The sequence below is a fragment of the Bos taurus genome, chromosome 2 (assembly GCF_002263795.3).
Source record: "Bos taurus isolate L1 Dominette 01449 registration number 42190680 breed Hereford chromosome 2, ARS-UCD2.0, whole genome shotgun sequence".
Taxonomy (NCBI): domain Eukaryota; kingdom Metazoa; phylum Chordata; class Mammalia; order Artiodactyla; family Bovidae; genus Bos; species Bos taurus.
In genome coordinates this window covers 709463-734066 of record NC_037329.1, presented here as the reverse complement: position 1 = coordinate 734066, position 24604 = coordinate 709463, and the positions used below count along the sequence as shown (strand labels likewise).

General features: G+C 44.5%; 1 protein-coding gene across 6 annotated transcripts in view; it reads left to right on the top strand.

The window, feature by feature from the left end:
- Nucleotides 1-14300, top strand: part of HERC2 (HECT and RLD domain containing E3 ubiquitin protein ligase 2) — a 233164-nt gene extending 218864 nt beyond the window's left edge. For 5 of the 6 annotated variants that reach the window (XM_010801779.4, XM_015474311.3, XM_059875434.1 and 2 more), the window contains 9 exons: nucleotides 237-434; nucleotides 3008-3091; nucleotides 9214-9355; nucleotides 9479-9673; nucleotides 10318-10430; nucleotides 11031-11221; nucleotides 12108-12213; nucleotides 12479-12691; nucleotides 13363-14087. In XM_010801779.4, the coding sequence (XP_010800081.1) occupies nucleotides 237-434; nucleotides 3008-3091; nucleotides 9214-9355; nucleotides 9479-9673; nucleotides 10318-10430; nucleotides 11031-11221; nucleotides 12108-12213; nucleotides 12479-12691; nucleotides 13363-13635 (1515 nt within the window). In that variant the 3' untranslated portion in view covers nucleotides 13636-14087. Of the gene's footprint in view, nucleotides 1-236; nucleotides 435-3007; nucleotides 3092-9213; nucleotides 9356-9478; nucleotides 9674-10317; nucleotides 10431-11030; nucleotides 11222-12107; nucleotides 12214-12478; nucleotides 12692-13362 lie in introns of all 6 variants that reach the window. The other variant, NM_001206081.2, reaches the window with a different exon arrangement.
- The last annotated feature ends 10304 nt before the right edge of the window (nucleotides 14301-24604 follow it).

Below are 24604 nucleotides of genomic sequence, written 5' to 3'. Positions count from 1 at the left end.
GTAAATATAATTCTATAAGCTAATTTTTTTTTTTTAGCATTCTCCTTGGTTAACATTTCTTGGCTCAGGCAAAATGGCCAGAATATTATTTTTAAAATGGCAAGATTTTTCAAACCAAACTCAGAAGTCATAGTGCTTCTTTGTTTTCAAGAACAGTATTTTCAACCCAACTGCTATACTGTGGCTTAACTGTGCATTTGACATCTAAATTGACATAACAAGTTTCCATGTTTCAGGTTCCCATGGAGTACAATCATTTACAGGAAATCCCTATCATAGCGCTGAGGAACCGGCTGCTGCTCCTGCATCACATCTCAGAGCTCTTTTGCCCCTGCATCCCCATGTTTGACCTTGAGGGCTCTCTCGATGAAACTGGACTTGGGCCATCTGTGGGGTTTGACACTCTTCGAGGAATTCTGATATCCCAGGGAAAGGTACTGCTCTGGTAACAATTTTTACTGTAGGTGATGTTGTTATCCTTAGTAAGTTTTAATCCAACAAAAATTTCTAAACCAGAAATATACTGAAAACAGGTCATTTAGCAAATGTTCACAGAGCACCTACTATGTACCAGGCTCTGTCCTGGGTTCTTAGAGTGCATTGGTGACAGACAGACACAAATCCCTTCTTTTTTGGAGCTTATATTAAAATGGTTAGGTGCTATGATTTCTCCTGGTAATCTCTTTCCCACTACCCCACCCCTCAGGAGGGGGTTGGCAAAACTAAGCTTCCATTCTTACAGTGCTCTCTGCTATCCTGGAGTTGAGGCTTTATGGCAAATTCCTACTGGCAGCAGGAAGGAAAAAAAAATGAGATAATTTCTTCTCCAGGTATGTCTAGCAGAGGACCCAGAAGTTATAGATTGCTTAGATAAAAGTATTATACTAGGATATGTAGAAATTCCTGATTGAAGGTAATTTATCAGACTCTGGAAAGAATCAGGAATGAGGGCTTCTGAAAGGTGTCAGACAGATTTTGACCCACTGACATTTGTAATAATTTGAGCTGTCTAGAATTGAGATATCTGAAGTCATCAAGTTTCTGGCAAGCATCTTGGCAGGACGGCCTAGAAGAGGCTCAGTTGCTGTATGCTAGGGGGTGTTTATACAGGGAAAAAAGTATAGAGGTTAGGTTAAGGAGTCCTTGCCCTGAGGGTTCTGATTCTGTGACATAATAGGGTTTTTAATCCAAGGTCATGGCCTGTTTTTAATGATAATAAAATTTAGATGTTTTGGAGTACTGTCCAAACAGATTATTTTTCAGGATTAGCTTTATTTCCTAAAATTCCTAGCCACAAAAGACTGGTGCACACATTTTATGTGTGGCTTAGAGACATGTCGAAGAAGGTGATGGCACCCTACTCTAGTACTCCTGCCTGAAAAATCCCATGGACGGAGGAACCTGGTAGGCTGCAGTCCATGGGATCTTGAAGAGTCCGATGTGACTGAGCAACTTCACTTTCACTTTTCACTTTCATGCATTGGAGAAGAAAATGGCAACCCACTCCAGTGTTCTTGCCTGGAGAATCCTGGGGACGGGGAGCCTGGTGGGCTGCCGTCTATGGGGTTGCACAGAGTCAGACACAACTGATGTGACTTAGCAGCAGCAGCAGAGACATGTAGGCAATGATGGGGATTGTGGTAATGGAAAAATTTCTCTGATAATGGGGAGCAGGAAAAAATTGTGGACAGGTAAAATCAAATTTGAATCTTCAACCATTTTTAAGTAATAAAAATGGCAAATTGATTCCTTTCATCATTACTTTAATCCCTCAGAGTGGAGGTGATAATGCGCAATAAAAGGGAGAAAGCCTCTCCTTGTGGGGAGAGCAGAGAGGCAGCATCTCACACAGTGTGTGAGTCTCCTGTAACTGAGTGGGGTATGGGGGCCTCAGGGAGGCTGAAAGGTTCCCTCAGCAAGAGAGGATCAGCCTGTTTGGTCCTAGTTAGAAAGGACTGCTTCTGCTGGGAGTTTTGGCAAGTAGTTTTTGTTGGTGACTGGAGTCAGCAGAGCCCAGAAGAGAGCGCATCTCAGGAGGGTGGGACTAGGGGGGCTACTCTGTGGGGAAGGGAACGCTTGCCCAGAGCAGGGGGAGAGCAGAGGTCAGGAAGGGTGAGGGCAAAGGTAGCTGGTTGGTGTGCAGGATTGTGTGGGGAGGGGCCTGCTCTGCAGTCTCCTGTGTGGTGTGGAGTGTGTGTCTGTGGCCCCCTCTGTGCAGATGGGAGCACCTCTGCCTTCGCCTCCTCCACAGGTGAGAGTTCTAGGGCTCTGACTTAAGAGCAGTGTGCCCTGCCCTCTACGTCTCTCTTAGCCACCCTTTCTCCAGAAAAGAACACGGGGTCCACTTGTGGGGACCCGTGTCTGCCAGTGACCCTGTCTCCTTTGAGGGCCTCTGGGGTCTGGTCCTGTCCTCAGGCACGCGCACAGCACCGCACAGTCTCCCCATGTGCTCCCCATCCCACACAGGCATGCTTCCCCGGGTGGAGTTGGCACCCACTCCGCTTCCCTGTCGTCTTCACCCTGGGTTTTCCAGGTTTCTCTCAGTGTAGGGTGCAGGTGTCTCCCCACCCCACCCCGGCCCTGGCCCCTCCCCTGGCTCCCTGCTGCCGCCTTGTGTCTGGCGTCTCTGTCGGGACAGCAGTGCTGCGGTGTAGTTGGTGCCTCAGTCTGCCAGTACTGGACTTGCAGTTGGCTGGGAAACCTCAGGTTTCTCCTTAGCCCTGAGCCTGGCCTGAGACCTGAGTTAGAGCAGCTGCTCCTCAGGTTCTGGCCCTCTCCTTTCTGTGTCCAGGGCATGTTGGGTGCCTCCTACCCCCAGATGGCAGTCAGGGAGCAGTGCCAAGCACTGGCCCTGCTGGCTGCCTCAGCCTCTGCAGGGACTTGTGTATTGATGCCAGGCTAATCCCCTGGGCCACCTCAGACCTGAAAAAGGGAGTTTTATGACGTGGAATATCTATGGGTAATACTTAATGTATAACATTCTAAATTTTGTTGTGGTGTGTTTTAGGAAGCAGCCTTCCGAAAAGTAGTACAAGCCACTATGGTGCGAGATCGCCAGCACGGCCCTGTGGTGGAGTTGAACCGCATCCAGGTAACAAAATGGAGATGTTCTCTGTTCACAGATGCGATGATTTTGTGGTTGTGAGTTGCGTCCCTGCAGCCTGGGGCAAGTGCTCACAGCAAGACTCCTCTTGTGCCCTTGGTTTGAGAGCAAGGTGCCATGTGTGTGGGATGGCTTGTGGTGCTGAGACTGCCAGGTGGCCAAGTAAATGGTTTTCTTTATAACACGAAGAAGGAAAGCTTATTTCAGATAACCTGGGAGCACAAATCCAGATAAGCAAAAAGGGAAAAATAAAAATGACCCATATTTCCACCACATGTTGACAACTGCTGCTAATGTTTGTGGGGTATGTTATAACCTGAACTAGACTTTGGTAACTTGCTCTATGTTCCCCTTAATGCATTGTAAGCACCCATATCTCTGTCATGTGCCGTGGGTCTGTGCGATTGTTTCTGCTAACCAGCAGCACATGCTGATTTCTCTGCTGTGGGCTGGAAAGTTGGGCTTGCTTTTCTGGGATACAGCAGGGCCAGCTGGTGTGGCTCTAGCTACGTGTGTGTCTTCAGTCACCCACTTGGGTTAGGTTCTGAGATGCAGAGCAGGTTTCGTATTCACACCAGCCTCACACCCTTTCCAATTCTGATGGCTTACTTTGCCAGTTTAATAGGCCAGAATCACTAATACTAAGACTTTGCATCACAGTAGTAATCAAAGAAATGAAAAGGAGACTATCTCTGGACTTATACTGCTGTCGAATGTATATAAGCTTCACATTAAAAGAATTAAAACAAAAGGCACTAATGATGACAGTGTGTGTACTTGACATTTACCATGCAGATGAAATTGGCCCCACCTCTGAAGCAAAAGCGAGCCATGAAGAACAAGTGCTTTGTTCCTGAACTTCCTTGTTAGCACATGATTTTTACCCTGATGTTGGTTATATGACTAGAAATTCTTCCAGAGTTGTTCTTGGGGGGCATTTTTAATTAAGGCAACAACTCTTCTCCTTTGTTGGAGAAGAGTTCTCCAACAACTCTTGTCCTTTGTTGGAGAACACATGTGACCATGCTGATGGAAGTGATTAATTCACTGACGTCATAATGTTTAATGTGAAGCTGGAGGTCAGTCAGCCCATTCCACAAACAAATGGGCTATTTAATTAGATTAATGACAAAGCTTTTATGTCCCCCCTTGGAGAATCATTTTGGTTTTCTCTACATTATTAGGTTTTAAATACTTCAGTTCATAAGTGCAGAAGGCTGATGGCTGCAGATCGTCTAATTTAGGCAGTTGGGTGTTCTTGGGTCTCAGGCTTGCCTCAGACGTGCACGGGCACCATGTTGGGGCCAGTGGCCTAATGTGGGTGTCCAGGCCCAGGGGCCCTGGTCGTCTGGGAACCTGGATAACCTGGAATCTGCACTAGGCACATTTTTCAGTCATTGTGTGCTTGATGACTCTTTCTTTCTCGTCTTTATATCCCTAGTACCTTGAGTTATGAGTCTTTTGGGTGCATGTCTGAACAGACGTGACTAGATAAGAATAGATAAGAGGGCAAACAGATTTTATTGCACATTTTTTAAAAGACGTATAAATACCCTTCGGTGCAGTGTACAGTGCTCGTTGATGTCGGAGCAGCCACTCCAGCTACAGAGACCCTCAGGCGCCGGAGCCAGGTTCTCCTCAATTCAGGCTTTCATACCCACTCTTAAAATTAGGAAGAACTTCCACAAAGATGGAGATAAAATAGAGCAGAGCGGTGGAGGGGACAGTCTGTGAGTCCAAGTTGAACGCAGACACCAGTAGTCACCCAGAAAGGTGGTGTAGGTGGCCTCTTCCCTGTACTCTCCCAGGGCTGCAACTTTTGTGGGGATGCCTGTGGAGAGATTTTCTTACTTTATGTTAAAAGTGCCCTAGAGACACTAAAAGTAGGCTGTGTTCTTGGAGGGTATTTCTGTTTGAATTTGATTTAGTTTTGTAACAGGGTCTAAAAATCAGTGTATATTAAAATTTTATTATAGATAATGAATGAGCACATTTCCAAAAATTTAGAAAATTTAAAGACAATTAAAACTACCTATATTCCTGCTGTTCAGAGATAGCAGGTACACAACCCTGTCCTTTCAGTGTCCTGGCTGTATTCATAGAGCCATGCTCCTTCGTAGCGGCTGAGAGTATCAGGTTGTGTTAACTCGCACTGTAAATGGAGGTGATGTGATCTTTCAAGTGGGAAGCAAGTCTGTGTCTTACTTACCCTCACAGAGGAACACATCCTCTTCCTTTGTGTAGCTCACTTCCCCCCCAGGTATTGTATGCCTTAGAGAGCTGCTGAAGCTAAATGAAATGACATATGAGAACGTGCAGCTGAATGTGTGGCGTGTAGGAAAACTCACTCCACGGGAAACTGTTGTTATTATTATTGTCATTGTTCTTTTAGTCTTAAGATTGATAATTTCTGCAATAAGGAAAATTAGTTGTTAAACTCAGCTGAGAACTCACAAAGAAGTTGAGGATGATGAGAGTTTAGCCAGAGGAGTCAGTGTAAAAGTACATTTTCAGAATCATTTTTCCTTAACTTCTCATTTTGCCATCACTTCAGACTGAGCTTCCTGGGTGATTCTGAAGCACAGCCTGAGATGCAGGCTGCAGGGTTACTTAGTCCACTGAGTAGCTGAGTAAGGGCTTGAGGCCATTGTTCTGATCTGTTGAGGCATCTTACTAGGTTGGTGCAAAAATAATTGCAGTTTCAGACCCTGAATTTTAAATCAGTATAACTAGACTCAAAACACATCTTTATTAATCAGAATAGAAACCATTACTATCAACACATTTTTGCCGATGAGAAATAAGTTTGTTTATTCCTGTAGCATAAAAATCCATTCCTCAGGATTTGACAAGCTTTTGGGAAGCATTTTCTGCCTTCTGCTGGTTGTGGAAGTGTTTTCCCTTTGCTCAAAGTTGTTGAGATGCTTGAAGAAGTGGTATCAGTTGCCGAGAGGTCAGGTGAATATGGCAGTGAGGCAGAACTTCATAGCCCAGTTTGTTCAACGTTTGAAGCATTGGTTGTGCAACATACGGTTGCGCGTTGTCACGGAGAATTGGGCCCATTCAGTTGACCAGTGCTGGCTGTAGGCGTTGCAGTTTTCAGTGCATCTCATCAATTTGCTGAGCATGGTTCTCAGATGTAATGATTTTTCCAGGAATCAGAAAGTGGTAGTGGATCGGACCAACAGCAGACCACCAGTGACCGTGACCCTGTTTTTTGGTGCAAGTTTGGCTTTGGGAAGTGCTTTGGAGCTGCTTCTTGGTCCAACCACTGAACTGGTCATCACTGGTTGTCATATAATCCACTTTTCATCTCACATCACAATCCAATCGAGAAATAGTTTGTTGGTGCATAAAGTAAGAGAAGATGACACTTCAAAATGACCATTTTTTGATTTTCAGTCAGCTCATGAGGCACCCACTTACTGAGTATTTTCACCTTTCCAATTTGCTTCAAATGCAAAATGACTGTAGAATGGTTGATACTGAGTTCTTGGGCAACTTTTTGTGTAGTTATGAGAGGATCAGCTTTGATGATTGCTCTCAGTTGGTCATTGTCAACTTCCGATGACCAGCCCCTATGCTCCTCATCTTCAAGGCTCGTCTCCTTTGCATAACTTTTTGAACGACCACTGCAGTGTACATTCGTTAGCAGTTCCTGGGCCAAATGCGTTGCTGATGTTGTGCGTTGTTTCTGCTGCTTTACAACCCATTTTGAACTTGAATAAGAAAATCACTTGAATTTGCTTTTGGTCTAACATCATTTCCATCAGTTCAGTTCATTCGCTCAGTTGTATCTGACTCTTTGCGACCCCATGAACCACATGCAGCACGACAGGCCTCCCTGTCCCTCACCAACTCCCGGAGTTCACTCAAACCCATGTCCATCAAGTCAGTGATGCCATCCAACCTTCTCATCCTCTGTCATCCCCTTCTCCTCCTGCCCTCAATCTTTCCCAGCATCAGGGTCTTTTCCATTGAGTCAGCTCTTCGCATCAGGTGGCCAAAGTATTGGAGTTTCAGCTTCCACATCAGTCCTTCCAATGAACACCCAGGACTGATCTCCTTTAGGATGGACTGGTTGGATCTCCTTGCAGTCCAAGGGACTCTCAAGAGTCTTCTCCAACACCACAGTTCAAAAGCATCAATTCTTTGGCACTCAGCTTTCTTTAGAGTCCAACTCTCACATCCATACAGGACCACAGGAAAAACCACAGACTTTTGTTGGCAAAGTAATCTCTCTGCTTTTTAATGTGCTCTCTAGGTTGGTCATAACTTTCCTTCCAGGAGTAAGTGTTTTTTAAGTTCATGGCTGCAGTCACCATCTGCAGTGATTTTGGAGCCCCAAAAAATAAAGTTAGCCACTGTTTCCATTGTTTCCCCATCTATCTGCCATGAAATGATGGGACCGGATGCCATGATCTTAGTTTTCTGAATGTTGAGCTTTAAGCCAACTTTTCACTCTCTTTCACTTTCATCAAGAGGCTCTTTAGTTCTTCACTTTCTGCCATAAGGGTGGTGTCATCTGCATATCTGAGGTTATTGATATTTCTCCTGGCAATCTTGATTCCAGCTTGTGCTTCCTCCAGCCCAGCGTTTCTCATGATGTACTCTCAGTCAGTCGTGTCTGACTTTTTGTGACCCCATGGACTGTAGCCTACCATGCTCCTCCATCTGTGGGGATTCTCCAGGCAAGAATACTGGAGTGGGTTGCCATTTCCTTTTCCAGGAGATCTTCGCAACCCAGGGATCGAACCTGGGTCTCCCGCATTGCAGGCAGACGCTTTACCATCTAAGCCACCAGGGAAGCGATAACGTACTCTCGTTTAAAATAAATATAAAATAAGCAGCAAGTAATAAATCATTAGCAAAAAACATAAAGCAAGAAATGCACGTTAAAATGAAGTATAACATAACCACATTTATTTAAGAATGTATTCCAGTGTCAAATGGCAAATTTCAACAGTGCAAAACCACAGCTACTTTTACATCAATCTGGATAGCTTATGATAAGAAACTCAGGTGGGATAAGTGCTCATACTTGGAGACACAGTGACCCCAAGGGTTGAATAGAATCTGTGCAGGTGAAAAAAAGGACAGAAGGAAGATTCTGTTCTGGCCAAGCTGGTGCATCCAGGTCTGGTCTCAGAGCCACTGGATGTGATCCTCCCAGGGCTGATGGTCTGTTTAGAGGCTGCTTTCAGGTATCCTGTCTCTTCGTCATGGAGACAATGCTGCTGCTGCTTCTGCTGCTGCTAAATCGCTTCAGTTGTGTCCGACTCTGTGCGACCCCATAGACAGCAGCCCACCAGGCTCCCCCATCCCTGAGATTCTCCAGGCGAGAACACTGGAGTAGGTTGCTGTTTCCTTCTCCAATGCATAAAAGTGAAAAGTGAAAGTGAAGTCGCTCAGTCGTGTCCAACTCTTAGCGACCCCATGGACTGCAGCCCACCAGGCTCCTCCGTCCATGGGATTTTCCAGGCAAGAGTACTGGAGTGGGGTGCCATTGCCTTCTCTGCATGGAGACGATGGGTAAGGTTAAATACAGTGTGAGGATAAACCAGGTTGCAGTTAATGCCTACTTGAGCTGCTTGCAGCTTTCCCTGTGGTCTGTGCTCTCTTGATAGACGCCACCCGTCCTGATGGGCTGTGTGTGCTGGTGAGCGGGCCCTGGCCTGGCTGACACAGCTGTCTAGCAGGCAGCCTGTGTCAAGGGCGGGAGAGAGAGGAGCTCAAAGCTGATCCTTGGGGTCCTCAGCAGGTGTGGGTGAGGAGACGAGGACAGGAGTTACTCTTGGGAGGTCCAGCTGCCCTTCATGTTTGCACAGGCATGCTCAGGTGGTTGTACTTGAGTTTGCTGGGTGCTCACAGTGGCCTGAGGTTGTAGGGGTGACACCAGGAATCTGAGTGCTGTTTGTTGTCTGTAGAGGGACCCCACCGTCACCCCCACTGTGACCAGGACAGGGCAGGCGAGGGTAGGAGGAGGGATGATCAGCTGCAGAGCACTGCTTTGGATGCAGGGGTTCCAGGGCTGGTCAGTTTGTGAAGATGGCACCCATGTGCTTTCTGCTGTGGACTTTGTTATGTATTTTCCTTCTTTCTGTCTCTAGGTCAAGCGTTCAAGAAGTAAAGGGGGCCTCGCAGGCCCTGATGGGACCAAGTCTGTCTTTGGGCAGATGTGCGCTAAGATGACCTCGTTCAGTCCTGACAGCCTCCTCCTCCCACACCGCGTCTGGAAGGTCAAGTTTGTGGGTGAGAGCTCGCGTGTGTGGAGGGGTGTTGGTGTGAGAGGAGAACTGGGAGACCCCCCAGATGCTCCCCAGGGGGCTCTGATGGAGTCAGTGACTGTGAGCTGCTGACCCTCCTTTTCCCTAGGTGAATCTGTGGATGACTGTGGTGGTGGCTACAGTGAGTCCATAGCTGAGATATGTGAGGAGCTGCAGAATGGACTCACCCCACTTCTGATCGTAACACCCAATGGGAGGGACGAGTCGGGGGCCAACCGGGACTGCTACCTGTTCAGCCCAGCTGCCAGGGCGCCTGTGCACACCAACATGTTCCGGTTCTTGGGTAGGCCTCTCGTGTGGATGCAGTGCTGCAGGTGTGCAGCTCCATGTGCTCTGCTTAGTGTAATGGCTGCTGTCCTGGGACTGGTGGTGGCTGTTGTAAATACCTCCCTTAGCTTCCTCAGTGTGTAGCTGCAGGGACATGCAAAGCTGGACCATTAGCAGCTGTGTGCTAAGGACCAGACGGTGCCTTTGTCGCTTAGAGGATCTGAGATACTGTGTTTCTGCATCGTAAACATATCCAAAACTTGGGATCACATCTTAGAGAGTCTTTACATTTGGCCAGGCCCTCCCTCCTGGTGAGGGTCAGCTTCCATCACTCATGGCACTGCCTTCAACTACCTTGAGAAGCTCCAGCTGTCTGCTTTGCCATATAAGGAACAAGGATTAGCCACTGTGGCTACAACTGTTGGTGGAAAGAGCGGAAGAGTTATAGACTCAGTCCATAGGAACAGAAGCAAGTGATGAACCTTAGTGTACGGCATAAGGCTGCACGGACAGACCTAAGTCTCTGTGAATTGGGGCAGCGTTGGTTTGGAAGGCACTGAGGCCCCAGTGCCGAGCTCATCTCCACTGTGTGCTTGAGTGGACTGGGCACTTTGTCATCAGCACCAAGTATATCCTGTCTTCTGTGCTTTGAATGAGCAGGTGTGTTACTGGGTATTGCCATTCGGACTGGAAGTCCCCTGAGTCTGAACCTTGCTGAGCCTGTCTGGAAGCAGCTGGCTGGGATGAGCCTCACCATTGCAGACCTCAGCGAGGTAACCTCCAGGAGGGAGAGGACAGAGAAATGGGACTCTGTGTGTCCAGTGCAAAGCATGGTGGGGGTCACCTGCGGTCTGGTTAAGAGGCATAGCCTGCCCTGAGATCCCAACAGACTCATGATGATCAGTCTGCTGGCCATCGGGTAGCAGAGTGGTGGTGTGGACACAGGCCAACCTGTTTCTAGAACTTGATACCTGCTTTGTGGGCTTTGCCACTTGTACAGTCTCGTCAGATGAGAAAGCTTGCTGTCTTTCCTGTGGCACAACTGAGCGCGTGGGCAGGCAGCTGGGGGGCAGTTTAGGCTCCTGGGACCTCTCCAGGGTGTGGTTCCCTCAGTGCAGGTGGGACTCACCTCTGACCAACACAGTCACTCTCAGCAAGTGATTTTAAGGACTTCCTTGTTGCAAACTCTTTCTTCAGCTCCATGGGTGAAAACATTTCCCTGCTGCTGCTTTATTTCCTGGCACATGCCACAGCCTTGCCACAGGCTCCAGGCAGATCGAGACCCGGCATGACCATGTATGGGATGTGAACAGGGGCCTGGGGCAGAGGAACAACCCTGGCTCAGTAGATGAACTCCTTTCTTCCCTTAAAAGGTCGACAAAGATTTTATCCCTGGACTCATGTACATCCGTGATAATGAAGCGACCTCAGAGGAGTTTGAGGCCATGAGCCTGCCCTTCACAGTGCCTAGTGCCAGCGGCCAGGACATCCAGCTGAGCTCCAAGTACACACACATCACTCTGGACAACCGTGCAGAGTATGTCCGGCTCGCAATAAACTACAGGTGTGTGACAGTCTGCTTTCCAGAGTTTCAACTCAATAAATAGCAAAAATAGCAGAAAATGGTTTGCTTGGGTGGCAGCTTTTTTTCCATAAGTAAAATTTAATGGAGTTGGCTCCAGCAATTGCTGCCTGCAATCATCAAAGCTTCCTTTGTAGTCAGGGTCAGAGTACTTACTGTTCTCACCTGAGATTCCTGGCTCTGGCTGGAACACCGGGGTGAGAAGTGCCCTGTTGGGCTCTGCCAGCAGAGGTCCCGGGGCCTCTGTGTGCCGCCTTTCCCGGGGCAGGGCTGTGTTCGGATGGTCTCCACCCCTCACGGGGCCCTCGCACTACCGCTCAGTTGTGTTTGCTGCATTGCAGACCGGCGGCACCATCCATGACCTCTGCCCACTGTCCCCTCAGTGTGGTCTTTGGAAGCCTTGTCCTCCAGAATCATCCAACTGGGTGTTGGGATGAGGCCCAGTGTATCACGTGGGCTTTGCTTGCTGGACTCTGGCTGGGGGCAGTCCTTGCAGGTATCCTGTGTCGTCCACCTGTGTTCATTTCTGTCTCATGCCCTAACTCGCCAGTCACGAGGACCTTGGATACAGCATTGACTTTCAGAAAGTTCTTAGCTCGGCTGTTGTGGGACCTGACTCTCTGACTCTGCATGTCTAATTCTGGCTCCTTCCTGGGAAGGAGGGAAAGATGGAGAATTGTGTCTTGTAATGGGTATAGCTGTGGCTCATTTTTGAAGTAGAATTCTGTGGGCCAGTCTCGCTTCTCAGTCCGTGAGAAGCTTTGAGACTCTGTGTCTGCAAAGCGCACACCTTGCCCATCAGCATAATGAGACTTGGCATGAGTAGGTCATGATCTGCATGAAATGCAAAGTGGATGTTTTCTTTCAGACTCCACGAATTTGATGAGCAGGTAGCTGCCGTTCGTGAGGGGATGGCCCGAGTCGTGCCTGTCCCTCTTCTCTCTCTGTTCACCGGATACGAATTGGAGACGATGGTATGCCCACCCCTTCGCTGTGCTTCCCTGCAGTGCCCTTCTCGTGGTAATCCACTGAATCAGCACCACCAGTTAACCTCTCAGTTAAATCTCGCTCTTGGAGGTCTGAGATGTGCTCATGCCTTTTGAGTGAAGTAAGACGTGCTCAGGAAGCGAGTATTCGCTGCCTCCCACCCCTCCCCTCCAGCCGCTCTCACCTGACCCTCCCCACCCCAGCCCTGGTAGAAAGCTGTGGTATGCTGATGTGAAGTGTGTCCCTCCACAGGTGTGTGGCAGCCCAGACATCCCTCTGCATCTTTTAAAGTCTGTGGCAACGTACAAGGGGGTGGAGCCCTCTGCGCCCCTGATCCAGTGGTTCTGGGAGGTGATGGAGTCCTTCTCCAACACTGAGCGCTCCCTCTTCCTTCGCTTCGTGTGGGGCCGCACAAGGCTGCCCAGGACCATCGCTGACTTTCGGGGCAGAGACTTCGTCATCCAGGTGTGGCTCCTGCATGTCCTTTGGGATCAACTGAGAGTCATGCCCCTCACACAGAGCTCTGCCACAGATGAGAAAACAATTCTTTCCTGTTACATGGTTTTCCTACCCTCTGGAAACAAAATGAAAAACACTTAACTTCTCTGATATGAGAGCTCAGAATTTTATGACTACAGGTGTTGGGTACCACTACCTACTTCTAAAAAATGTATCTGGCCACCCCCAGAATATGCTGCTATTAAGTCAGCATATTCTAGATTCTGAGCACATACATCATGTAAAAAAGCATTTGTTTGAGTCTCTGGTTGAATTAGGCGAATTAATAAATAATGCTCCTTACTGAGAAAAATCAGAGTGCCCATTCGATTGAGGATAAGAGTTCTGCCTTGAGTTCTTACTGGTCAGAATCAGGCTCTGTTTACCTGCCAGCCCCTGGGGGTGAAATCACAGCAACCAATTGCTATTTTTTACTGAAAGTCCTAAGAATTAATGAGTTGTTCCTTTTTATTTCTGAAATTGACTAGATGATATTTTTTCTGATATTTTGTTATTCTTAGCCAAAAACATCATGCTGTATGTGAATGAGAGTCAACTCTAATGAACGTAATAAAACAGATTGCAGTTTTACCTGTCCTGTACATGGTCTCTGATTATTTAACATTTTTCATTAACAGGTATTGGATAAATACAACCCACCTGACCATTTCCTTCCTGAATCCTACACATGCTTCTTCTTGTTGAAGTTGCCCAGGTATTCCTGTAAGCAGGTGCTGGAGGAGAAACTGAAATACGCCATCCACTTTTGCAAGTCGATAGACACAGATGATTATGCTCGCATAGCCCTCACAGGGGAGCCGGCTGCAGATGACAGCAGTGACGACTCGGAGAATGAGGATGTGGATTCATTTGCCTCAGATTCTACCCAGGATTATCTAACAGGACACTGAGCTGGATAAATGCCATCCACCACAAGACCCCACGAGACTGACTGAGACGGCAGAGTGCTACAGTTTAGAGTTCAGGGTGTGATATGTGCCAGGAGATGGGTTTGTCCCCTAGTGTGTGGGATATCAATTGGAGAGTTAGCCTTGCACTTGGAAACTGTTAAAAGGGTCTTCTAACCCACAGTGCTGCATTACATGTAGGACGTGTTTACTAAAGTGCGTAAAGGTTTTAACATGAATATTGAATTGCAGCATCCCCGAAAATGAATAAAAAGCCTTTTCCCTTGTGGGTGCAATAGATATTTTCCCCTTCCTTTTAAATGTTGTGCATTGCCTTGATTGTACATTGGAAATACTGTGTAACAATGAAATCCTATTATAAATATTTCAATTAATTTTACTCGAAATTTGTTATTAAAAGTTTTTTGAACATTAAATGATCAGTATTACTTGAACGCATCCAGAAGTTATTTAAACCAAACCAAACGAAAAGGCTGCCAGCTCCCCTCTCCTCCCCAGGTGCTCACGCCAGCATTTGCGGTGTGTGACTGGAGCCAAGTCCTCTCCATGAGCAGTGTCGTCACTTCTGTCATGGACAGCGCTATATATAATGTTTGTGTCATGTTTATGCCTAAATTTTAATTCTCTATAAATAAAACATTTGTCACAAAATTGCAAGCTGATCTTTCTATATGGTTAAAACTAGCACTGGTGGATATACTACCACCAAAGTATAGATTAGTGTTTGATGCAGCACAAGTTAAAATGATTCCAGTCTAATTAGACTTTTTTGGTTACAGAACCAAACTCATTACAGTGACGGGGGGAGTGGTCATCAGGAGCCGGGAGAGGTTTAGGGGAGTGGCTGGGGTTAGGAGCCTCTCCTGCCCTCCATGCCGTCCACCTGGGCAACCGTGGCTCCCGTAGGCCTGGGGGCGAGGGAGTGTTTCTGGCCCAGTTGGCCATCGGGTAGGATTTGAGCTGCTTGTTTCGGGATCATGTGTCTAGTACGCTCTGCAGTGAGAAAGACTGAGATTGCAGTAGGAAGATTGGTCAACAGGCCTGATGCAGTGGAACTTAGGGTAAATGGTACCAGATGGAGGCCAGAGGTAAGTGTTTTATGTTGGGAGACTGCTCAGGCATCCAATGTGTTACATTAAAAGATCCAAAGAGAAATTTCCTTCTGGGCAATTATTCTTGACCAAGATTGTTATAACATTTTTCAGCTTGTATTAAAGTTTCCATAAGCTGTGAGATTCGTTTTTTAATCACCATCCTTTTTGTTGTTTGTCAGTCAGTGGACACAGTAAGTATTTATTGAACTTCCCTACTGGTCCTGCAGTTAAGAATCTGCCTGCTAGTACAGGGGACATGGGTTCGATCCCTAGTCTAGGAGGGTTCCACACGCTGGGGGGCAGCTAAGCCTGTACGCCACTACTACTGAAGCTCACGTGCCCTAGACCCTGTGCTCTACAAAAGAGACACCACCAAAATAAGCCCGTGCACCATAACCAGAACGTAGCTGTCACTCACACAACTAGAGAAAAGCTGGAGCAGCAACAAAACCCCAGAGCAGCCAAAAATAAAGGTTTTTTTTTTTTTTTTAAATAAATACTTATTTCTCTCTCTCTGCATCTGAGTGGGCTAGTTTTGGCTGCATGGTTCTGGACTGTGAATTGGTAGGGCTCTGCTTCACATGCCCTTCTGATGACTCAAGGTAGGAGAGCAAGTAAGAACAGGTATAGCCTGCACTCAGGCCTGAGTCCTTGTCAAGGTGTCCAGAAAGTCATCTTTTCCAACTACATATCTGCATGAGGCCAAATTATCTTCATATCCTTCAGTCAAGACATTATACGGGTATTTTTCCTGTTTTCCTCCAAGAGTTTTATAGTGTAAAACTCTTAAAACTATAAAATCCATTTTATTGTTATGTATGGTGTTAGGGGTTGCAGGAGACATGGGTTCCATCCCAGGGTTGAGAAGATCCCCTGGAGAAGGAAATGGCAACTCACTCTAGTATTCTTGCCTGAGAAATCCCACGGACAGAGGAGCCTGGCTGGCTATGATTTAGTGACTAAACAACCACTAAACAACATGGTATTAGGGAATGTTCTAATTTCATTCTTACACATGTAGCTGTCCAGATTTCCTAGCACCAATTAGTAGAAGAGGCTGTCTTTTCTCCAATATGTATTGTTGCCTCCTTTGTCAAAAATGAGGTGACCATAGGTGCATGAGTTTATTTTTGGGCCCTCTCTCCTGTTCAGTTGATCTGTATTTCTGTTTTTGTGCCTGTGCCATACTGTTTAGATGACCATAGTTTTGTAGTATAGTCTGAAGTCAGGGAGCCCTGATTCCTCAGCTCCATTTTTCTTTCTCAAGATTACTTTGGCTATTCAGAGTCTTTTGTATTTCCCTACAAATTGTAAAATTCTTTGTTCTGGTTCTTTGAAGGTAATTTCACAGGGGTTGCATCGAATCTGTTGATTGCTTTGGGTAGTATATTAATTTTCATTATATTGATTCTTCCAATCTAAGAACATGGTATAGTTTTCTATTTGCTTGTGTCCTCTTTGTTTCCCTTCATCAGTACTTTATAGTTTTCTGAGTACAGGTCTTTTGTCCCTTAGGTAGATGTATTCCTAGATATTCTATTCTTTTTGTTGCAGTGGTAAATGGGATTGTTAATTTCTTTTTCTGCTCTTTCATTGTTAAGTGTATAGGAATACAAGATATTTCTCTGCCTTAGTTTGTATCCTGCAACTTAACCAAATTTATTGATGACAGAAAGATCTTTTTTGACCCACCTCCTAAAGTAATGAAAATAAAAACAATAATAGTTGAGACCTAATTAAACTTAAAAGCATTTGCTCAGCAAAGGAAACCATAAACAAGATGAAAAGAACCTTCAGAATGTGAGAAAATAGTTGCAAACAAGCAACAAAGGATTAATTTCCAAAATATACAAACAGCTTATGGAGTTCAATATCAAACAAGCAATCCAATTGAAAAATGGGCAGAAGACCTAAACAGACATCTCTCCAAAGAAGATGGCCAACAAACACAGGAAAAGATGCTCAACATCACTGGTAAAGAATCTGCCTGCCAGTGCAGGGGACTCATTAGAGAAATGCCAAATCAAAACTACAGTGAGGTACCACCTCACACCAGCCAGAATAGCCATCATCAAGAAATCTACAAACAATACATGCTGGAGAGGGTGTGGAGAAAAGGTACCCTTCCTGCACTGTTGGTGGGAATGTAAACTGGTGCAACCACTGTGGAGAACAATATGGAGGTTTCTTAAAAAGCTAAATACACATGTATAATTTTGGCTGAATTATATTGTATGGCAGAAACCAAACATTGTGAAACAGTTTTCCTCCAGTTAGTAAATTTTTAAAAATCAAAAAAATTAACTTTCCTTGCTGATCAATTTGCATCAGATATAATTTATAATCATAAATCTTAAATTTATATCTATATAATGTATTATAATCTTATGTAGCTTATGTTAAACATAGGCACAATGAGAGTATTAAAGCTAAACATAGAATTACCATATGACTTGTCATATACCCTGAGAAAACCATAACTCAAAAAGATACATGTACTCCAATATTCATTGAAGCACTATTTAAAATATCCAGGACATGGAAGCAGTCTACGTGTCCACAAATAGATGAGTGGATAAAGAAGTTGTGGTACATATATCCAATGGAATATTTGTTGTTTGGTCTTTTAAGTCATGTCTGACTCTCTTACGACCCCATGGACTGTAGCCAGCCAGGCTCCTCTGCCCATGGGATTTCCCAGGCAAGAATACTGGAGTGGGCTGCCATTTCCTTCTCTGGGGGACCTTCCCAACCCAGGAGTCAAACCAGTATCTCCACTGTAGGCATCAGGGAAGCCCACAATGGAATATTACTCAGCCATTGAAAGGAATGAAATTGAGTAAGTCAACAACCACTCAAGTGATGTGGATGAACCTAGAGCCTGTCATACAGAGTGAAGTAAGAAAAAACAAATATTGTATGTTAAATGTATATATATAGAATCTAGAAAAATGGCACTGGTGAACCTAATTGCAGACAGGAGTTGAGGTGCAGATGTAGAGAACAGACTTGTGGAAATGGGGGGAAAGCAAAGGTGGGAATGAATTGAGAGAGTCGCATTGACATATACGTGACCATGTGTGAAACAGACACCTAGTGGGAAGTTGCTGTATAGCATAGCACCGGGAGGTCAGCTTGGTGCTCTGTGATGGCCTCGAAGGGTGGGGTGGGGTTGGTGGTGGGAGGAGGCTCACGAGGGAGGGGATATATGTATACATATGGCTGATTCACAGTGTTGTACAGCAGAAACCAATACAATATTGTAAAAACTTTATTACAATAAAATTATTAAGATTGTCCCTTGATATCTGCAGAAAATTGGTTCCAGGTACCCTAAGGCTACTAAACTGGATGCTCAAGTCCCTTATGTAAAATAGTGCAACATTTGCATATAACATTTGTATATCCTCTCATACACTTTAATATACCTATAATATATACTTATAATACTTACAATACATATTTGTAATACCTAATGCAGTGTAAATACTATGTAAATTGTCAGCACACTCAAATTTTGCTTTTAGGAACTTTCTGGGATTATTTTTCCTGAATATTTTTGATCTGAGGTTGGTTGAATCTGCACTGGTGGAACCAATGGTGGAGGGCTGACTGTTGCACTTTTGGGCTGCAGAGGCAAAAATGAGAATTTGGTTATCTTAAGCCAGAGTAAAGAGACTGATAAAAATATAAATGCGATTCACTAATTTTTTTGTTTTGGAAAATAATTTCTCAAAATAGTATTCGTGTTAATAAAAATTGCCTTATTTTTAGTTTAAAATGGATAATTTAGAACAGTGTGGAGATTCCTTAAAAAACTGGAAATAGAACTGCCTTATGATCCAGCAATCCCACTGCTGGGCATACACACTGAGGAAACCAGAAGGGAAAGAGACACGTGTACCCCAATGTTCATCGCAGCACTGTTTATAATAGCCAGGACATGGAAGCAACCTAGATGCCCATCAGCAGATGAATGGATAAGAAAGCTGTGGTACATATACACAATGGAGTATTACTCAGCCATTAAAAAGAAAACATTTGAATCAGTTCTAATGAGGTGGATGCAACTGGAGCTTATTATACAGAGTGAAGTAAGCCAGAATGAAAAACACCAATACAGTATACTAATGCATATATGTGGAATTTAGAAAGATGGTAACAATAACCCTGTGTACGAGACAGCAAAAGAGACAGTGATGTATAGAACAGTCTTATGGACTCTGTGGGAGAGGAAGAGGGTGGGAAGATTTGGGAGAATGGCATTGAAACATGTAAAATATCATGTATGAAATAAGATGCCAGTCCAGGTTCGATGCACGATACCGGATGCTTGGGGCTAGTGCACTGGGACGACCCAGAGGGATGGTATGGGGAGGGAGGAGGGAGGAGGGTTCAGGATGGGGAACACATGTATACCTGTGGTAGATTCATTTTGATATTTGGCAAAACTAATACAATTATGTAAAGTTTAAAAATTAAATAAAATTTAAAAAAAAACAATAAAACTTCAGTGACATAAAAAAAAATTTTTTTTCACTTTTACATACTAACATTTTCGCTGTTTACCCTATCCTCACCTTGTGGGACTATTAAAAAAATTTTTTTTTCAGTTTTAATTTTCTAATATAGTAACTTGATAAATATAATTCAGATAAAAATCATTGAGGATCTTAAAAGCTTTAGGAGTGAAAAATGTCTTGAGACCCAAACTGCTGCTTCCTGGGGAGGACAGCTGCCCCCACACCAGCTCACTTCCAGTGTTATGGCCCTGTCCACAAGCTTTTGCACAAAGCATACTCACTATGAGCTCTTTTTCTTTCTTTCTTTTTTTAGTTTCAGAAGCCCTGAAGGATTATCTATTTCCTCTTCTGGTGGCACTGATGTGACCCCAAGTGCCAACTTTGCCTCCATGGTGCAAGTGCATGCCCAGTGGAAGCCAACAGCACCTGATCCCCTGCTGTCTCTTTTAGGTGGCTTGGATGGAAAGAGCCTTTGGAGGTATGATGATTTCTCCAAGCAGTGACAGCCAGCCCTAGTGTGGGACGCTGGAAACTGCAGTTGACATGCTGGCTCTAGAGTGGGGAGTGCTGGACACTGTGTCCTAGTCCTGGGACCAGGCCCCTTCTCTTTAATGATGGGCTGAGTGGTGCTGCTGGCATGCTGCAGGGGCGCCCTCCACCTAAGTGAGGGGTAGGCCCTCTCCATTGTAGGGAGCTCAGCCAGGTGGGCCTCATCTCAGCCACTTTTCAAAGTTTTTTTCCCCTTATACACAAATGAGACTCTTCTGAGGAGGTCTGCACGATGAGTTTTCCTCTGGCTCATTACATTAAAAGAAAAAAAAAAAGACTGTTAAAGCAGTCTCAGATTCATAGCAAAATGGAGCAGAAAGTATAGAGAATTCACACATGCCCCTTGTGCCTGCAGATGCATAGCATTCCCACTATCAACCTCTGCAACAGAGTGGTACATTTGCTACAATTGATAAACCTACATCAAGTCCTCACTGTCACTCAACATCCACAGTTCACATTAAGGCTTACTCCTGGTGGTGTTAGATTCTAACGGTTTGGACAAATATATAATGAAGTGTTTCATCACTTTAGTGTCACACAGAATAGTGTCACTGCCCTAAAAATCCTGTTGTTGTTCAGTCGCTAAGTCGTTTCCAGTTCTTTGCAACCCCATGGACTGCACCATGCCAAGCACCTCTGCCCTCGTCTATCTCCAAGAGTTTGCTCAAATTCATGTCCATTGAGACCATGATCTAACCATCTCATCCTCTGCCATCCCCTTCTCCTTTTACCTTCAGTCTTTCCTGGCATGAGGATCTTTCCCAATGAGTCAGCTCTTGTGACCCATGGACTGCAACACTCCAGGCTTCTCTGACCATCACTAAATATACTCTTACCATTCCATTCAGCAATTGTGTTTCCTGGCACTTATTCAAAAGTTCAAAGTACATTTACACAAACACCATGGGTTACACATGGTAATGTATATGTTTCAATGCTACTGTCAGTTCGTCCCACCCTCTCCCTGCTGCCATGGCCACAAGTCCCTTTTCTATGTCTGCATCTCTATTCCTGCCCTGCAAATAGGTTCACCAGTACCAGTTTTTCTATATTTCATATATATGTATTAATATACAGCAGTGTGTACATGTCAATCCATCTATCCCTCTCCTCTACTCCTCTCCCCCGCTAACTATAGGTTTGTTCTCTAAGTCTTTGAGTCTGATTCTATTTTGTAAATAAGTTTGTTTGTGTCATTTTTAAAGATTTTGCATATGTGATATCATATGATATTTGTCTTTCTCTGTCTGACTTAATTCACTCAGTGTGATGATCTCCAGATCCATCCATGTTACTGCAAATGGCATTGATTCTTTTTAATGACTGACTAATATGCCACTATTCCATTACATAATATTCCATTAAGGACATCCTGGAATGAGAAGTCAGGTGGGCCTTAAGAAGCATCACACGAACAAAGCTAGTGGAGGTGATGGAATTCCAGTTGAGCTATTTCAAACCCTAAAAGATGATGCTGTGAAAGTGCTGCACTCAATATGTCAGCAAATTTGGAAAACTCAGCAGTGGCCACAAGACTGGAAGAGGTCAGTTTTCATTCCAATCCCAAAGAAAGGTAATGCCAAAGAATGCTCAAACTACCGCACAATTGCACTCATCTCACACACTAGTAAAGTAATGCTCAAAATTCTCCAAGCCAGGCTTCAGCAATATGTGAACCATGAAATTCCAGATGTTGAAGCTGGTTTTAGAAAAGGCAGAGGAACCAGAAATCAAACTGCCATCTGCTGGATCATGGAAAAAGCAAGAGAGTTCCAGAAAAACATCTATTTCTGCTTTATTGACTATACCAGAGACTTTGACTGTGTGGATCACAATAAACTGTGGAAAATTCTGAATGAGGTGGGAATAGCCGACCACCTGACCTGCCTCTTGAGAAACCTGTATGCAGGTCAGGAAGCAACAGTTAGAACTGGACATGGAACAACAGACTGGTTCTAAATAGGAAAAGGAGTACGTCAAGGCTGTATATTGTCACCCTGCTTATTTAACTTATATGCAGAGTACATCATGAGAAACGCTGGGCTGGAGGAAGCACAAGCTGGAATCAAGATTGCTGGGAGAAATATCAATAACCTCAGATACGCAGATGACACCACCCTTATGGCAGAAAGTGAAGAAGAATTAAAGAGCCTTTTGATGAAAGTGAAAGAGGAGATGAAAAAGTTGGCTTAAAGCTCAACATTCAGAAAACTATGATCATGGCATCTGGTCCCATCACTTCATGGCAGATAGATGGGGAAAAAGTGGAAACAGTGGCTGACTTAATTTTTGGGGGCTCCAAAATCACTGCAGATGGTGATTGCAGCCATGAAATTAAAAGATGCTTGCTCCTTGGAAGGAAAGTTATGACCAACCTAGACTGCATATTAAAAAGCAGAGACATCACTTTGCCAACAAAGGTCTGTCTAGTCAAAGCTATGGTTTTTCCAGTGGTCATGTATGGATGTGAAAGTTGGACTATAAAAAAATCTCAACGCTGAAGCATTGATGCTTTTGAACTGTGGTGTTGGAGAAGACTCTTGAGAGTCCCTTGGACTGCAAGGAGATCCAACCCGTCCATCCTAAAGGAGATCAGTCCTGGGTGTTCATTGGAAGGACTGATGTTGAAGCTGAAACTCCAATACTTTGGCCACCTGATGCGGAGAGGTGACTCATTTGAAAAGACCCTGATGCTGGGAAAGAGTGAAGGCGACATCCCAAGAAGGGGACAACAGAGGATGAGATGGTTAGATGGCATCACTGACACAATGGACATGGGTTTGGGTGGACTCTGGGAGTTGGTGATGGTCAGGGAGGCCTGGTGTGCTGTGATTCATGGGGTTGCAAAGAGTCGGACACGACTGAGTGACTGAACTGAATATTCCTTGTTTGTATGTATCTCCTTTATCTGTTCATCTGTCGATGGACATTTAGGTGCTTTTCATGTCTTCTCTATTGTAAAAAATGCTGCAGTGAACATCAGGGTGCATATATCCTTTCAAACCATGTTATTCTCCGGCTATATGCCCAGTAGTGGGATTGCAGGGTCACATGGTAGCTCTATTTTTAATTTCTTACAGAACCCCCATACTGTTGTCCATAGTGGCTATATCAATCTACATTCCCACCAGAAGTGCAAGTGAGTTAGCTTCTCTCCACACCCTCTCTAGCATTTATTGTTTGTGGATTTTCTTGATGATGGCCGTTCTGACTGGTGTGAGGTGATATCTTATTGTAGTTATAATTTGCATTTCTTGAATAATTAGCAATATTGAGCATCATTTCATGTAACTTTTGGCTATCTGTATGTCTTCCTTTGGAGAAATGTCTATTTAGGTCATCTACCCATGTTTTTGATTAAGTCAATTTTCTTTTTTATATTGAGCAAATAGCTCTATGAGCTGTTTGTATATTTTGGAGATTAATCCCTTGTTGGTCACATCATTTGCAAATATTTTCTTCCATTCTGTGGATTGAGATGTGCATTTTGTTTATGGGTTCCTTTAGTGAGCAAAAGATGTTAAGTTTAATTTGATCCCATTTATTTATTTTGCTTTCATTTCCATTACTCTAGGAGACAGATTGAAAAAGATATTGCTGTGATTTATGTCAAAGAGTGTTCTGCCTTTATTTTCCTCTAAGAGTTTTATAGTATCTGGTCTTACACTCAGGTCTTTAATCCATTTTGAGTTTATTTTTCTGTATGGTGTTAGGGAGTGTTCTAATTTCATTCATTTACATATATCTGTCCAGCTTTCTCAGTACCATTTATTGAAGATACTGTCTTTTCTCCACTGTAACCCTGCCTTATTTGTTGTAGATTAATTGATCATAGATATGTGTTTTTATTTCTGGTCTTTCTATCCTGTGCCATTAATCTATATTTCTGTTTTGATGACTGTAGCTTTGTAGTATAACCTGAAGTCAGGAGCCTGATTCCTCCAGCTCTATATTTCTCTCTCAAGATTGCTTAGTCTGTTTGGGGTCTTTTGTGATCTATACAAATTAAAAAATTTTTTGTTCTAGTTCTGTGAAAAATTCCATTGGTAAGTTGATAGCAATCTCATTGAATCTGCAGATTGCCTGTTGTAGTACAGTCATTGTCACACTATTGATTCTTGCAATCCAAGAACATGGTCTGTCTTTCCATCTGTTTGTGTTTTTTGTCAGTGGTTATTCAGTAGTTAGTTGTGATTTAGTAGATATGTTAGTAGATGTTGGTTTCTGTAAGAAGGGATGAATTCATGTCCTTCTACTCTGCCATTTTGTCTCCTCCCTACTAAATGCCTTTAAACTGCAGAATTTAGTACAGAATTCCTCCCATTGCTTGCATTAAGCCTTCATTGTTCAGTTAGGCTATCCTTGGCGAGAGAGCCATTTATGCAATTTAAAACTTGGCTATAATGGTTTTGACATTTCTTCCATCAAGAGCTGGGAGCTGTGTCCTTCCCCTGGACCTGGCCTCTGTGACTGCTCGCTAAATGGAATATGGCAGAGGTGGCACCTGCCTATCTTGGGTCAGGCCTCATGGACCTCGCTTCCATTTCCTGACTCTTGGGTCCCAGCCACCATGCTGTGAGGCAGTCCAAGCATTAAGGAACAGGCCATGTGGCAATGGCAGTAGACCCACACCAGAGGTAAGTTAGTGCACCTCCAGATGCTTCCAGCCTCCAGACTCAAGTTACTTCCCACCTTTGTGTCACCCTGACTGTCTTGGTATATAGATGAGCTATCTCCATGGTGCCTTTTTGAATTCCATTCTGACCAAAAGAATCTGGGAGC